This window comes from Enhydra lutris, unplaced genomic scaffold (genome assembly GCF_002288905.1).
Source record: "Enhydra lutris kenyoni isolate GAN:26980312 unplaced genomic scaffold, ASM228890v2 scaffoldscaffold77, whole genome shotgun sequence".
Taxonomy (NCBI): Eukaryota; Metazoa; Chordata; class Mammalia; order Carnivora; family Mustelidae; genus Enhydra; species Enhydra lutris.
In genome coordinates this window covers 2141821-2158567 of record NW_019154161.1, presented here as the reverse complement: position 1 = coordinate 2158567, position 16747 = coordinate 2141821, and the positions used below count along the sequence as shown (strand labels likewise).

Here is a 16747-nt window from a genome sequence, read left to right as displayed (position 1 = left end):
ACTCATGATGAGCAACCCCAGAGAGGAGGTGTGATCATTATCCCTGGTTTCCAGTTGGGGAAACTGAGGCACCAAGCAGCACCATCACTGCCTGCAGTCCCACTGGTGGGTGGATGGCTGAGGTGGGTCTTGAACCCAGGGCTCCCGACCTCCGCCTTCCTGTATGTGGGTCACACTGTGTGTCCCATCCTCACCCTGGGCTGGGTGTTGTGGGTTTTGCTGTGTGACTCACCTGGTTCTAATACCCCCCCCCAACTCAGCCCCTTGCTTGCTGTGTGACCCTTGCAGAGCAGCTGTACCTCTCTGAGTCTCTTTCCTCATCTGTAAAATGGAGACAATAAGCCTCAGCTGAATAGAATGCGTTTCATTCAACCAACTACAATTTGAGCTCCTACCATGTGTGCCACTTTGTGCTGGGTGTGAGAGAGTCAAAGATGTGAGAGCGAGATCCCAGACCCCAGGGCTCGGCCCCAGTAGAAAATGGGCCACAAAACAGTGTTATGTACTAACTAGTATATAAAAACTTTGTTGGACTTTCTCTTGGAGTTCTGACTATAGCCCTGTGAGGTAAGGGCTGTTTGAGCCCTGTTTTTGAGATGGGGAAACTGAGGCACAGAGCATCTCAGAGATTGGTCCAAGGTCACATAGCAAGACAGAGGGGAGACTGCGCCTTGAACCCACATCCGTGTGGCTCCCAAACCAGGCTGAATGCATCTCTCCCTTTGGCTTAAAACCACCTGCTGGAGATCTCCTGCCCCATTTAAAAACTATCCTGATTTTTTAAAAAGGTGTATTTATTTATTTGAGTGGGGAGGGGAGAAGGGCAGAGGGAGAGAGAGAATCTCAAGCAGACTCCCTGCTGAACATGGAGCCTGATGTGGGGCTTGATTTTACAACCCTGAATTTGTGACCTGAGCCGAAATCAAGAATTGGACGCTTAACTGACTGAACCACCTAGGTGCCCCCAAAATCTTCCAGATCTTTTAATCATGGCCTCCAAATCCATGGGCACAATCTCCAGCTCTGCCTTGTCCCCCAGCCTCTCTGACCTCCTTTCTGTCTCTCAGACAGTTCCAACTTGGTCTCACCACAGGCCCTTTGCACTGGCTGTGTCCTCTGCCTGGAACACTCTTTCTCTACCCTCATCCTTTAGGCCTGAGCTGAAACATCACCCCTTCCAGGAAACCTTCCTGGCCTTCCCCCTCCTCAGTCTTCTTACTACGTTACACTAGGGCTTAATCCTGGCTCTGTCGGCATTTGGGGCTGGAGGATTCTTTATATAGGGCATCCTGTGCATTGTAGGGTACTCAGCGGCATCCCTGAACTCAACTCAGTAGACACTCATAGGACCTTCCGGTTGCAAGAACCAAACCAAAGATGTGTGCAGACACTGCCAACTGCCAAATCATCTTCAGTTTTACTTTATGTGCTTTTTGTCCCCCAGTTCAAGCAGAAGCCCCGTGAAGGCAGGGACTTTGCCAGTTCCCACCGTTGTAGGTGCCTGGCACTTAGTAGGTAATCAGTCATGTCAGACGCAGGGCGAGTGCTGGGGGAGATGGATGGTGGGAAGCATGCTGTGATCTCTGCTGGGCAGAGGGCCACCGACGGGTCACCAGGCATCAGCACTACCATACTGTGGCCTATTCATGTCAATGTCTGAGCCTTAGGGCCAGGACCTTGCTGTTCTGTCTTGGCATCCCACATACCCGGCAGAGGGGGACCCCTAGGAGGGGCTCACACTGAAGTTTGTTGAATGAGTTACATTCTGTTCAGTCGGAGTTTTTCGCTTCTGTTTTACAGGTGAGGAAACAGCCTGAGAGAGGGAGAGCTACTTTGCCAGGGTCACACAGCAAGCAAGGAGCTGGGTTGGGGTGGGGTGTTAGAATCCAGGAGTGTCACACATCAGAACCCTTCTGGGTGGAGGGGCGCCTGGGTGGCTCAGTGAGTTAAATGTCTGCCTTTGGCTCAGGTGGTGATCTCAGCGTCCTGGGATTGAGCCCCACATCGGGTTCCCTGCTGAGTGGGGAGCCTGCTTCCTCTTCTCCCTCTGTCCTGCCCCCTCCACTCATGCTCTCTCTCAAATAGACAGATAAAATCTTAAAAACAAAAACCTTTTTGCGGGGGTGGGGAGGCTTTTCCTTAATCCTTGAAAAGGGTGGGGTAAAAGAGGTCAGGGTCCCCCTAGAGCAGCAACCCTCCAGGTGACATGTCGACCTCTGTCCCTTACAGATCGTGAAGACCAATCCATTCTCTGCACGTGAGTAATCCTGAAGGACTTCCTGGAGGAGGTGGGGTCCTGGCTGGGTGTAGTTCTGCTTGGAATGGCAGGTCTTACCTGGCATCATCGTCAACCCTTTTCCTCTCCCACTTGTGTCCTCCTATAGTGGGGAATCTGGGGCTGGGAAGACAGAAAACACCAAGAAGGTCATCCAGTATCTCGCCCATGTGGCATCGTCCCCAAAGGGCAGGAAGGAGCCTGGTGTACCGGTAAGTGCCCTGTACTGGGACACACTCTGGACCCTGCCACCAGCAGTGCCTACCCCCATCTGAGGCCCTGCTTTTCCCCCTAAGCCCCTGCCTCCCTTATGGAGGGCCACAACTGCGAGCTTTCTTTTTGGCTGCCCATGCTGCCCGCACACCTACTATGTGCCCAAGACAGTGCTGGGAGTGGAGGCAGGACGGAAACGGAAAATCACGGGCCAGTTTGTGGCTCCTCAGAACAGCACCAGGTACATGGGAGGTGCCTACAGTCCTGCGCACCTACTGTGTGCCAGGCCTGATATAAGGACTTACAATTCCCAGTTGCCTTCACCAGTGAGCATCTGTAGGACCTGTCTCTCTGCTTATATGAACTTAACACACCAGTGCATGGGTGTCGCTCTCCCGTGTTAAAGATGAGAAACTTAAGGGCTGGCTGGGGTGAGTCAGCTGTCGGAGGTCACACACCCAGGAAGGGCTAAAGAGAATTCAAGCCCAGGCGATGTGCCTCCCCCAGGCCACCCTGCCCCACAAGCCTGATTTCCCTAGCCCCTCATGTCTCCCCTCCGTCCCCACCACCCAAGACCGCTGGTTCACCTGTGTGTCTGTCCACGTTCCATGTGCCGCGTCCTGGTCTGTGTCCTGGTCCGTGTCTCGTGTCCCGTGACTTCCTCAGGCTGCCAGCACTTTGTCTTATGTGAGTAGCAGGGGATCACCTCGAATCACACCACCCCTTAGGCCACCTGGGTCAGCCCAACCCACGGTCTTCCTGGCAGGCAGGCCCCAGGACCCCATTGGCTGCCGGGGAGCTGTGCTGCAGCTTATGTGGCCCTACTGTGTGTGTGCCAGGCCCCGTACTGCCATTTAATGCCACCCTCGTGCGTGTGTGCGTGCGGTGCCCCCTGCTGTGGTTTCTAGCAGCCCTACATGGACATATCCTGGGGCCCATGTTACCATTTAGTGCAGAAACTTCAGGAAACAGTTGATGCCCTTGAGAACCTTGCTAGGAGGGGAGGGGAATTGGTGTTTCCTGAGCACCTACTGTGCTCCTGACTCTGCCACTGAGGTGCCTGGAGGGAAGTTCAGAGTGGGGTCCCTCTCTTGGAGCCCCCTACTGGGGGAAGGAGGCTACCATCTCTTGAATGCCTACTATGTGCCAAGCAGTTTGAAGCATGTTATATGGATGGTATAGATTTTTTTTTCTTAATTAATCCTGCAAGTAATCCATGAGTCCGTGTTTTTTAACAACAGAAAAAGATAAAGTGAAATCCCTCTTTTGTCCTCTCCGTCCTCCCCTGGAGCAGTGTCTGCTGTCGACCATTTGCGTGGGAGTCATGTTTTGTAGTGTTTTTTTCTCGAGGTACTTTTCACTCATGGGGTCACGTTGTAGGTATTGCTCTGCCACGGGATTTTGTTGTGTTTTGTTTTCCCACTCCACGGTGAATCCTGGAGAGGTTTCCTTGTTCCCTTCACAGTCAACTGGAGGGCAAGACCTGGGTGTGGGAGAGCAGGCCCACCTGCAGAGGCACGGAGGCCCCTCACGCACATACGTGCAGCCGGTCATAGCACAGACCCCCGCCCTAGCCTGGTCATCACTGACAGGCTGTCTCCCGCGCCCCGCAGGGTGAGCTGGAGCGACAGCTTCTCCAGGCCAACCCCATCCTGGAGGCCTTTGGCAATGCCAAGACCGTGAAGAATGACAACTCCTCCCGCTTCGTGAGTGCTGGGGGAGAGCAGAGGCTGGCTGCTGGGAGCCGGGAGTTTTGGGGGTGGTTAAGGGGAGGCAAGAAGTGGGGGCTGACTGAGGGAGGAGGGGCTGGGGGTCTGGACTACTGGGTCTGAGGGAACAGGGGGTGCCTGGACTGTTGGGTCCGAGGGAGGAAGGGGGTGGGAGTCTGGACTCCCAGGTCTGGGGGAGGAGGGGCTGGGGGCCGGGACTCCTGGCCCTTAGGGAGGAGGTGTTGGGGACTTGGACTCCTGGGTCTGAGGGAGGAGGGGCTGGGGGTTTGGGTCCTGAGGAAGGCAGTCAAGGAACCCCAGACCTTGGATTCTCCATGGCTGGGACCTTACAATTGGGGTGGGGTTCAGATGGAGGGAGAAAGTTGAGATTATCCGGGAGGGCTGAGTGTGGGTTAGGGGGGCTCTTCAGGTCCCCAGTGCAGAAGAGGACTCTCTGCTAACTCCTGACCCCTTCCTTCCCAGGGCAAATTCATCCGCATCAACTTCGACGTGGCCGGGTACATCGTGGGTGCCAACATCGAGACCTGTATCCTCACATAGCGCTTGGGGTGCGGGGACCTGGTGTCTGAGGAGGGTGGCCCTTGGGATCTCACTGTTTCCAGGAAACAGATGTTCACACACACGGGGAAGCCTGGCTTGCTGATGTTCAGAAACCGTGCCTCAGTTTCCCCCTCTGTGGAAGGGAAAGGAACCTTGGGAAGGCATAGATGCAGCACCCCCTCCCCCCGGTGGAGGGGGGAGGGCGATACTGCTGTGGCCTTGCGGTGGGGCGGTGGAGTGGCTGTGGCTTACCACAGAGAGGGGACACACAGCACAGGCAGTGGAGGGAACAGGCATGTGGGGCCAAGTGTGGGGGAGACCAGGGCCAGCTTCCAGAGTCCCCTCCCCATGGAGTCACACAGGATGGGCCACACACAAGACGTGACAACATGTGTGAGGTGTTGTCCACCAGGGACGCTTGTCAGAGACTCCATCAGTGCCCCAGAGTTCTTCGTGGAGACCAGTGGCCTCAGTGCCCTCAGCCTATCACATACCAAAATTCCAGACTCCCCAAGGGAAAGCAGGGGTTCAGCAGAAACCACGTTGTTTGCACCAACAGCTGAGGCATGGGGAGCCCCTCCTGGGAGTCAGGGAGCGCTGGGAACCTTCCCAAAATCCGGCTTCCCAGGCGTGCCCACCTCAGACCTGTGGCGTCAACCCGACTCTGTGCGGGCAACGTGCAAGCTCAGTAGGGATTTATTTTTTAAGACTGTGTTTGAGAGAGAGAGAAAGAGAGCGAGCTCGTGTATGAGCACACAAGTGGGGAGAGGGGCAGATGGAGAGGGAGAAGCAGGCTCCCTGCTGAGCAAGGAGCCCGATGCGGGGCTTGATCCCAGGACCCTGGAATCACAACCTAAGCCTAAGGCAAGTACTTAATCAAGTGAGCCCCCAGGCTCCCCTCAGCTCAGTAGGAATTTAAAAGATAAAGCATGGGAGCTCCAGGAGTTCAGAATTTAAGAGAGCGGGCCGAGAAATCACACCGACCCAGGTTTGAATTCTATCTATGCCACTTGGAGGCCAAGGGACCTTCAGCACGTTCCTTGGCTTCTCTGTGCCTCTGTTTCCCCCCTCTGCGGAAGAGGGAGGCTCATAGAACCCGCTCTCGGAGGACTGGGGGCCAATGGGGGTCCAATTCTTCGCCTGGCACCCGCTATGTAGCAAGCACTCCAGAATGAGCTGCCATCATTAGGAGTTCACGATGGGAACAAATTAGCAATGTCCTTATTGATGTTAATATTCTCGGTTGGTGATTACTAATCAGCTGCATTAACAGTAAACTGCGTGCCCCTTCCCAGAGGTGTCTGAGAACCTCAGTCTTCTGTGGTCTGGGGGAAGGCTGGGAAGCAGATGTGGGGGGTAAGGGTTTTCGGAAGAGACCTTAGCAAATAAGGAAATGGGCGTCTCCCGTTTCCTGAGGGTTTGCTCTGCGCCTGGTGCTGTCCTGTGAGCTCTCCCTGTGTGCTCAGTTCCTTGTCCCAGCACCCCTTGTCAGCCCATTTAACAGAAGAAGAAACCGAGGCTTGGTGTGTGTGCTTCCTCCCACTCCACCCTGTCTGTGGGGAACGCCCCCACGTCCTCCCCACCTTGCACAAGCAGGTTAATGACCCAGGGCTGTCGGTCGATGGTGTGCAGATCTTGGGCCTGACTCCCCGAGGTAGGTTCCGCATTCCAACTGCTATGCCGAAGGGACTCTGTGTGGTCCTTGAGCGGGGGCCATGGAGGGGCCAACAAGTTTGCCGGTGTTTTATTCTACTTTGAGGTGGTTTGCCCATTCTTAGAGTGTAAACATGCCATGTGACTTTTCTGGAAGGGAGGAGCCGATAGCCCCACTGTCCATATAGGGAAACTGAGGCCGGCAGGGTAACAATGGCCAGAGATTTTCTTGTGGGGGTTGGCTACCAGGCAGGCACGGCTCTGGGTGTTTGACACATAGTGATGCATTTGCCTGCACGGCAACTCATTCACGGGGTTCATAAAAGGAAACTGAGGCACGTGTGCTCAAGTGACATGCCCAAGGCCTGGGCTGTGAACAACTCCACGGCTTCACAGGGTGGTGGGGGCAGCACAGGCCGAGGGGGCTGGGTGGGCTCCCCTCACTGCTCCTCACCTACGAAACCTTGACTCCCGGCCACCCAGACCTGCTGGAGAAGTCGCGGGCCATCCGCCAGGCCAAGGACGAGTGCAGCTTCCACATCTTCTACCAGCTGCTGGGAGGCGCTGGGGAGCAGCTCAAAGGTCAGTACTGGGGCTCTCGGAGGGTGGGAGCGGGCAGCGGTGGGGGGGGTGGGCACATGGGCCTCTGGCATCCCTGGGCCTTAGGAGGAGGAACTGGGAGGCAGTCAGTAGGATCTGCGAGCACCTGCTTTAGGTCAGGCTTCTGCTGGGCGGTGGGTTCTGGTGCCGCCCTCCGGAGCCCACTGCCCCAGGTTTCCGTCGCACTATGACCTTGACATCCTCAGGACCTGCCCCTCAGTGCCGGCCGCCCCCGCCCCTGTGCTGCTGACCGACCCTGTGGCTCTCTGTTCCCAGCTTCCTCCAGGGTCTCGCCCACCCCGGCCACGTGGCTCCCTGGCTGCTGTGCACACCCCTTCTCTTCTGAAACTGCAGGGCTTACTCCGAACCTGTGACGCCACGACGCCAGCTCCTGCCGCAGCGCCTGCTGCCTTGTGGTTCTGGCGGTCCAGGCGGTCCTGGTTTGTGTGTCTTTGCTGCACCTGCTGCCTCACCGTGCCCTTTCCTCTGCCTCCTGCCTGAGCTTCCTCCTGTCTCCTCATGGCTCTTCCCACCTTCTGGCTGAAGAAAGTCTGGGGCTCTCCTTTCCAGGCGGACCCCTACTGTCGCCAGGCCCCTTCCCCCATAGCCTTGGCTGCCTCCCCCTTCTCCCCCACAAGGCTGCAGGACCCACAGGCCTCCTGCCGCCAGCTCTGCTGTCCCCTGACTTCTGCGAGCTCAGGCATCCGCGGCCCCTTTGCTCCTGCTCCTACTTGCTCTGGGCAGTTCCAGGACTTGACAATCTCTGTGGAAGGACGAAAGGGCCCGATGCGGGCTAAGCACCCCCACCACGCCCGGCCCTTCCCATCAAACCTTGAGGAGAGGATCTTCACTCATTTAACAGAGGAAGAGACCAAGGTCCCCAGTGGAGAAAGTGAACGCTTGTCCCGCGGGTGGCCATCAGGATGTGAGTCTGACTCCTCAGCTCACCCTTGACCTTGGCCTCCACTCATTACCCCTGCAGCTGACCTCCTCCTGGAGCCTTGCTCCAGCTACCGCTTCCTGACCAACGGGCCGTCATCCTCTCCTGGCCAGGAGCGGGAGCTCTTCCACGAGACGCTGGAGTCCCTGAAGGTCCTGGGATTCACCCCGGATGAAATCACCTGTGAGTGAGCCCAGAGCCCCCACGAACGGTGGGGCTGGGGCAGCGCGGGGGCAGGCGGGGAACCTGGACATGCATTCCTCAGTTGGGAAAAAGGTACAGGGATGGGAGGAGGGAGGAGGTACAGCTTTAAGGAGGGGATCGAGAAGGGGACACAGAGACAGTGACCTCTGAGCCAAGGCCTGAGGAGCTGAGAGGGTGAGCATCGGTGCTAGCAGGGTATTACCCCCAAAGTAAAATGGTGGGTTTTTTTTAACCAGCAAAATGGATTTATTTGGGAATAATGGAGAATTGTAATTTGGGACAAGCAAGGTAGGATAGGAATCCGGCAAGGGACAGGAATTTTATCTTGTGGAGAAGAGGAGGAGGTTGGAAGAGGTTGTTTTGAACAAAAGTCCTTTGGAGAAATCCAAGAGTTGAGGGTGTTGACGGTTTCTCTGGCTGAGCAGCTAGGGCAGCCAATTTCTTGTAGAAGATGCGATGTACATCTTTCCCTGTTGGGGCCTGTCAGTGAGGATTCTTTCCTGTTGAGAATTCCTCTGTTGGTGTCTGTACTTGACATTGAGTAGTGTGACTCCCCCCTTCCAGCCTCTCCTTCTAGCTTCCTGAGTCTGCTTTCGTGAGGTTTCCCATACTAATTTTCAGAGAGAGCTAGAAGAGCCTTCTAGATGAGGAGGATTGCCTATGCAAAGGCCCTGGGGCAGGAAAGTCATGGCATGGTTTGATGAATCCATTTCTATCCTGAGGGGCTGGGACTTTGTCCTGGGGGCACCGGGGAGCCATGGGAGAGCTGGCAACAGGGCAGAGGCCCCTCTGAGCTGTATGGAGGATGCGTTGGAGGGCCAGAGGAGGCTGAAGCAAAGGTGTGGGGAAGACCCTGACTGTGGCCCATTACCCATGTGGCGATGCTTTGCCCCCCACCGGTTTTCACCAGATCGCGTGTTTTGACAGCAGGTCAGCGGAAGTCCTGTATTCATTTGCTCTGCCGCTGTGACAGAGCACCCCAGGCCGGGTGGCTTCAGCAGCAGAGATGGATCGTCTCCCAGTTCTGGAGGCCAGAATGCCGAGCTCTGGGTGTTGGCAGGGTTGCTCGGTCCTGGGAGAATCTGTCTGTCCCCTGCAGGCACCCCCCTACTCCACTGTGATCTTGTCTTGACTTAAAGAATTCCACCTGCAGTGACCCAAGACCCAAAGGAGGCCACATTCTGAGAAGGCTCGAGGGTTAGGATGTCATCACACCTGTTCTGGGGGGAAGAGGGTACGATTTGACCCATGCCAAGTACGTGTAGGTGGACCCCGTCTTTTTGCGACCCCCTGACTCTCACTGTTTGGATGAACTTGGAGTCCCGCGGAGAAAGACCCCGATGTCTCGGGCTGAGCTGGCATGGTGGGTTTCTTTCTCCTCCCATCTCTGGCACTGCGGGAAGCTCTGGGAGCTATTGTTGGCTCCAGGGCCAACTGGGAGGGCTGGAAGTCGAGCAAGCGCCAGCTTGGCTTTCTCGCCGGGCTGCAAACAGGCCGGCCTTCTCGGGTGTATTGACACAGGGTCCCAGGCCTCCCCTGCTAGATTGCCCAACCGCAGTTGCAAAACTTCCTCCGCCTGGGAGTCTCTGCTCTCCTCCCAGGGCAGCTGGCGAACAAATCCGGATGGCGGCCACGGTGGGGGCCTGGCCTCCTAACACAGATCACCTCAAGTGACCCTCCCCGTGGCCGCCCCACTGCATAGCCGATTTTTGCAATTCTGAAACAAAACTTCGGAAGTGACATATGTGTGTGGTGACATAATCTGGATGTGCCAAAGGCCATAGTGTGGCAACTGGGTCTCCTGCAGGGCCCCGAGCCCCGCTTTCCCCTGGCTCCCCACACATCCTTCCAGAAATATTTTCTGCATCTAAGAAAGGACACACATTATTTTTTCTCCCTCCCTCCCTCCCTTCTTTCCTTTCCTTCCTTCCTTTCTTTCTCTTTCCTTCCTTCCTTCCTTCTCTCCTTCTTCCTTCCTTTTGGTTTCTTTCTCCTCCCATCTCTGGCACTGCGGGAAGCTCTGGGAGCTATTGTTGGCTCCAGGGCCAACTGGGAGGGCTGGAAGTCGAGCAAGCGCCAGCTTGGCTTTCTCGCCGGGCTGCAAACAGGCCGGCCTTCTCGGGTGTATTGACACAGGGTCCCAGGCCTCCCCTGCTAGATTGCCCAACCGCAGTTGCAAAACTTCCTCCGCCTGGGAGTCTCTGCTCTCCTCCCAGGGCAGCTGGCGAACAAATCCGGATGGCGGCCACGGTGGGGGCCTGGCCTCCTAACACAGATCACCTCAAGTGACCCTCCCCGTGGCCGCCCCACTGCATAGCCGATTTTTGCAATTCTGAAACAAAACTTCGGAAGTGACATATGTGTGTGGTGACATAATCTGGATGTGCCAAAGGCCATAGTGTGGCAACTGGGTCTCCTGCAGGGCCCCGAGCCCCGCTTTCCCCTGGCTCCCCACACATCCTTCCAGAAATATTTTCTGCATCTAAGAAAGGACACACATTATTTTTTCTCCCTCCCTCCCTCCCTTCTTTCCTTTCCTTCCTTCCTTTCTTTCTCTTTCCTTCCTTCCTTCCTTCTCTCCTTCTTCCTTCCTTTTTTCCTTCCTTCCTTCCTTCCTTCCTTCCTTCCTTCCTTCCTTCCTTCCTTCGTCAGAAAGAGAGAACACAAGCAGGCGGAATGGCAGAGGGAGAGGGAGAAGCAGACGCCCCACTGAGCATGGAACCCGACCTGGGGCTCCATCCCGGGACCCTGGGATCATGACCTGAGCTGAAGGCAGAGGTTTAACTGACTGAGCCACCCAGGTGTCTCCATATTATTTTCCTATAAAATGAGGCATTCTGTAGTCCTAGGGTGGATGTTCAGCCATACCAGTAATAAAAGTGGTAGGATATTTCTCTGCTGAATTTAAAAGTTCCCCGCACAGGGGCGCCTGGGTGGCTCAGTCTGTAAAGTGTCCGACTCTTGATTTCAGTGCAGGTCGTGATCTCAGGGTTGTGAGTTCAAGCCCCAAGGTGGGCTCCACACTGGGCATGGAGCCTACTTAAAAAAAAAGTCCCCCGTGGTTGTTGCTTTAAGTGAACCTCATCTCCCTGACCTTCCTCCTAAGACCATCCCAGATAGAGCAATGAACAGTTGAAAACCATGCAGCACATCAGGGAGGGGCTGGGTAGCGTTGGGGTTAAGAACTCCACTCATCACCCTTGGGCTAGCATACTTTGTGCCCTGCTTTTGTTAGCGGACGCATACTTCAGTGATAATTCTGGTTTTGTATGTGGGTTTCAGAGAGGGTGTGTGTTGGGGGGGCTGCATAAAATTTCATTGTTTAAATGGTCTGTGATTCTTTTAACCAGCCTCTGTCCCTTTAGGGTGTTTGCACCCATTGCTATTAAAATGAACCCCCCTCCCAAAAGAGGTGCCAGGAATATCCTTCGAAGGAGCTCTCTGTTCTCATGTGTCCATGAGATCCATTCTTAGAAGTGAAATGCTGGGTCCAAGGAGGGGGTGTCCCTTTTGATTTTAATCCGACTTTAACGGAAGTGTGACAGAGGTATTGAGCTTGAATTTGAACGCTGTCACCTGGTGACAGCGTACAAGGCAGGGGCTTTCTGTCTGTTCACGGAGTCGGGCACCCATTTCCCCCTGCCCCCTGCCAAGGTGAGTCTAGAACCTTTTCAGTGGCCCAAGAGGATATCTTGCACCCTTTAGGCATCCGTCAGCTGCCGGTTTCCACCGCCAGTCTCTGGCAACTGCTCCTCGGCTTCCTGTCCCTGCGGGTTTGCCCATCCTGGCCCTTTCATGTAAATGGGATCATACAATACGACGGCCCTTGTGGCTGGCTGCTTTTACTCCCTGAGATGGTTTCAGGTTCATCCCGATGGCAGGGGGTGGGGGGTTAATCAGGTTCAGTGTTTCGTTCCTGGTTATTGCTAAATAGTTTTGATTTTTAGCTTTTTATTATGGGCACCAGGTCCTATAATCAGCGCCCACCTGTGGCTTCTTGGGTTTTGCCTCCAAACCCCCATCTCCCACCCCCAGGGCTCCCAAGGGTTTATTAAATTGTAGAGAAGCCACTTCATCACCGTCCAGAAGGTGGCGCTAGTCTCCATTGCCATCCCCCCTGTCCCTGGAGCGCTTTTCCCTCCACACAAGCCCCCAACCACTGCTGTCAGCTTTCTGGCTTTTGCTGGTGTGGTAGGTGGATGGGGTCTCACAGTTTTATTCGGTGTTTTACTTACAAGGAGTGGAGCCAGCCGGTCACCTTTTTTTTTTTTTTTTAAAGGTTTTATCATTTATTTGGGGGAGAGAGAGAGAGCTAGAGAGCAAGCAGGGGGAGGAACAGAAGGAGAGGGACAAGCAGACTCCACGCTGAGTGGAGAGCCCGACGCGGGACTTGATCTCACGACCCTGAAGTCATGACCTGAGCAAAACCAAGAGTCGGATGTTTGACTGAGCCACCCACGTGTCCTGTGTTCACCTTTTCATAGACTCCTTTTGGCACAAAAGGAGACAGAGGTCCAGGGAGGTGGGATGTCTGCCCCATGACTCACCCCAGTTGACAAGGAGCCAATGGAACCCAGGTCTGACTCCAAAGCCAGCCCATGATCCATCTTTAGAGAGGCAAGTGGGTGCCTCTGGGAAGCTTTCTGGACCATCTCTGGAAAGGTGGTCGCCAGTGGGAAGGCTAGCGTGGAGAGCACTGGGGACCCGTCCAAGCAGGACCTCCATCCTCCTCCCCACTTCCCCCCTTCACCGGTGCTGATGCTGTGAATGCCACTCCGAGAGGCTGAGTAGGGAGCCTGGTACCTGGGGAGGCGGGTGCTCACCCTGGGGAGCACGCTCGGCCTCATCAGCCCCACGACCCTGCCTCTACAGGCCTGGGCTTGCTTGAAGTCAGCTGGTGTGAAGTCACTGCAGGAGCTAACTGCCAACTTCTTAGGTGTCAGATTTGCCCGGGTGCTTGACGCCGATGCAAGGTCTTAAGCCAACTGTCAGAGGCCGTTTCAAAGGCCACTGGGGGGACTTGAGTCTGGACTGTGTCTGAGCGGAGGTTAAGGGATGAATGATCTTTCGGTTCGTTAGGTGATGATGCCGCTGTGGGACCATAAGGAGATGTCTTTATTTATCTTCTTGGAGGTGCCCTGATGTCCTCTGAGGAACCCCCAGAACTGCCAGGGCTCTGGGCTGCCCCCATCTACTCTTTCCTCCTGACCCCAGATGGGCAGGACCAGAGAGATCTCTAAGCCCAGCCCCTCTCACTGCCCAGCCAGGGAAACTGAGGCCCAGAAGGTCACCCAGCTTGTCCAAAGGCACACAGCAAACTCCCACATCCAGTAATGTATGTGTCCCCCCATTAATTAACTCTTTGCCCTTTATTCATGAATATATCAAGTCATTCAACCGGTGGTGGGGTTTGTGGGCCAGACCTCCACAGGCACTGGGCAGAATTCACAGTGACCAACACAGAACCACCCCTTGACCTGTAGTGTAGAATGCTCACACCCGGAAGCATCGAATCACACACATGGATTAAAGCTGAACCAGTGGGAGGGTGAGCGATGGAAGGTGCATGGAGCAGGGACCGTGTGTCACAGCATTCCAGCATGGCCTGGGGAGGGCCGCCTGGATGAGGCGGCCCTTGCCTGAGCACTGATGGGTCTGACAGGAGCTAACTAGCCCTAGATGGTGCTGGCAACATCTAGGCGGAGGGAACTGCCAAGGCAAAGGCCTGGTGGCAAGAACAGTGTTGGAGAAGCTGATGGGGGGCAGCTGGGATGGCTGGTTGGAGTAAGCGAAGATACCCTGGGGCCGGAGGGGCTGGGAGGGTCAGGGTTCCCAAGACCCTGGTAAGGGCTCACATTGAATCCCACAAGTACTAGGGACCAGGGAAGGAACTCTTCCCTGTGAACAGGCAAGCTCAAGTTCATTCATGTAAACATTTATAGAGCGCCTACTGTATGCAGAGCACATGGGCAGCACATGAGTAAGGAACAGATACTTTCCACAGGGAGTTATGATTTCAGTGGGAATGGAGAAAAATTAATACTTGTTGCATACCCTGCCATGCCCTGCAAATTATACCAAAACCTGTTTTTTCGGGCTTGCGTTTTGTTTTTGGTTTTGTTTTTTTTTACTTCTTTTTATTATTATTGAAAGTCATGTTAATTTTAGGTGTACAACATGTGGATTCAACAATTCTGTTCATCAGTGCTTATCCCAAGTAGCCACCATCTGCCTTTTTTTTTTTTTTGTCCGCTGAGAGAGAATCCACATACCGTAAAATTCACCATTGTCAAGTGCACAGTGCGACCATTTGTTGCGAATGTACAATTGCACTAATTCTAGACACCAAGTCCTTTCTTAACAGCCATTTTTTTTTTCTGGACAAGATCTGACATTTCAACAGGTATGAAACTCCGAAAGAATATAATCAGTACTATATAATCAGCTCCCACACCTGGGCTACCTCTGTCCACAGTTTCCCACATGTCCCTCAGAGCAAGGCGTCTTGAAGCCATAAGGCCAGTGGTCTTCCTTCTGTTTTCAGGGTTTGTTCAAAAAACTTTTTATTGGGAATACTTTCAGATTTACAGAAAAGTTGCAAAAAGGGTACAAAACATTGCTGCGCTCTTCTCTAAGGTTCCCCGGGTGCTAACATCTTGCCACATTTGCTTCTCATCTGTCTTTCTAATTACTTATTCTGAGCAGTTTGAGAACAGGGGTGTGGACAAGCATGCAGCCACACCCCAGCAGACTTTAGGCCAAGGGCGGGTGATGGTCCCACAAGGCGGGAGGAAGGAGCGGAGGCGGGGACAAAGGCACAGGTGTACTGGGGAACTTCCGTGCAGGAAACTTCTGCACAATGAGACTCCCCTTTACTCTTTGTGTTAGCTTCCCGTGACCAGTCACAAACAAGCACAAATGCAGTGGTTTAAATCAACACCTGCTGATTCTCTTATAATGCTGGAGGCCGGGAGTCCAAATCCAGTCTTCACAGGCAGGGTTGGTTTCCTCTGGAGGCTCAAAGGGAGAATCCGTTTTCTTGCCTTCTCTGACTTCAAAGCACATCCCTCTAACCTCTGCTCACATGGCATTCTCCCTCGGCTTCCCTTTTATGAGGACCCTGTAGCTAGAGCCCACCTGCATAATCCGGCGTTCATCTCCCATCTCAGCATCCCCAGTCACATCCATGAAGTCCATTTTGCTCTGCCAGGTAACATTTCCTGGTGGGGAATTCGGAATGTGGACCTCTCGGGGGGCGGGGAGGGATTGTCCAGCCTACCACCCTGCAGAGTCTGTCCATACGTTGTAAGTAGGCGCCACCCCCAGCGCGGACTCAGGGCTCGAACCCACAACGCTGATATAGAGACCTTTGCGGAGATGGAGTCCGAAGCTCAACCGACTGAGCCACCCTAGCGCCCCCTGTCTGCATATTTTTTTTAAAGATTTTATTTATTTATCTGACAGAGAGAGATCACAAGTAGATGGAGAGGCAGGCAGAGAGAGAGAAGGAGGGAAACAGGCTCCCTGCTGAGCAAAGAGCCCGATGCGGGACTCGATCCCAGAACCCTGAGATCATGACCCAAGCCGAAGGCAGCGGCCTAACCCACTGAGCCACCCAGGCGCCCCTGTCTGCATATTTTTAAAGAACATTTTCTTATGCAGCCACTGGATGGTACCGTCTTGGGAGCTGAAAGCACTAGTCCTGTTAGCATCCCCATTCATAGACCATATTGTCCCAGTAATGTCCTTTATAACATGCAAAAGTGTTTTTTACAGGATTTTTGCCAGTTTTCCTAACAATGTACTTTAGAGCAAAAAAGGTTTTGTGACACACGGGCTCACGCACACATACACACGCACACGCATGCGTACACGTGCACACGCATTTCCCCGGGCCAGGAGTACACGTACCTAGCACACTGTGCTCTCCGTCTGCCTGGAACTATTCTTTCTTATCGTTGGTGACCTTGACTTTTTGAAGATTACAGACCAGTTGTTTTGTCTCAACTTGGGCATGTTTCCTTGCGGTTAGGATTCGGGTTACGCATTTTTGGCAGGAAACTCCTAGGAGGGTGCTCCTCCCTCCTCCACCCCCTTTCTCTAAGTAGACAGTATAGGAGCAAAAACACCTAAAAATGCGCCCAGAGCCTAAGCGTCCAGCTCAGGGGCTTTCTGCAAGTGAATGCCCTATATAACCAGCATCTAGGAGCCCCCTTGTGTCCCTTCCCATCGCAAGAACTGCCCCCCCTCACTGGCAGTGTGATCATTATTCTGGCGTCTAACAGCATTGAATTGTGTCACTTGTTCCTGAATTTTGTTACAAATTCAGCATGTGTGCTTTCATGTCTGTCTTCTTCTACTTGACCCAGTGGTTGTGAAATTTGTCCATGTTCAGCAAGTGGCCAGGAGGAGGCTACTTTTTTATTATTAGTATTTAGGTTTTATTTATTTATTTGCCAGAGAGAGAGAGAGAGCGCACAAGCAGGGGGAGTGGCAGGCAGAGGCAGAGGGAGAAGCAGGCTTACCACTGAGCAAGGAGGCCGCTGGGGGTCTAGATCCCAGGACCCTGAGATCATGACCCGAGCCAAAGAC

At 54.2% G+C, this 16747-nt stretch overlaps 1 protein-coding gene across 3 annotated transcripts in view; it reads left to right on the top strand.

The window, feature by feature from the left end:
- The window catches only part of LOC111160648 (myosin heavy chain 14), a 77365-nt gene that overhangs the window by 5300 nt on the left and 55318 nt on the right, over positions 1–16747 (top strand). For 2 of the 3 annotated variants that reach the window (XM_022523881.1, XM_022523880.1), the window contains exons 3-9: positions 2230–2257; positions 2385–2498; positions 3163–3175; positions 4102–4194; positions 4681–4744; positions 6895–6993; positions 7994–8134. In XM_022523881.1, the coding sequence (XP_022379589.1) occupies positions 2230–2257; positions 2385–2498; positions 3163–3175; positions 4102–4194; positions 4681–4744; positions 6895–6993; positions 7994–8134 (552 nt within the window). The remainder of the gene's footprint in view (positions 1–2229; positions 2258–2384; positions 2499–3162; positions 3176–4101; positions 4195–4680; positions 4745–6894; positions 6994–7993; positions 8135–16747) is intronic. The other variant, XM_022523882.1, reaches the window with a different exon arrangement.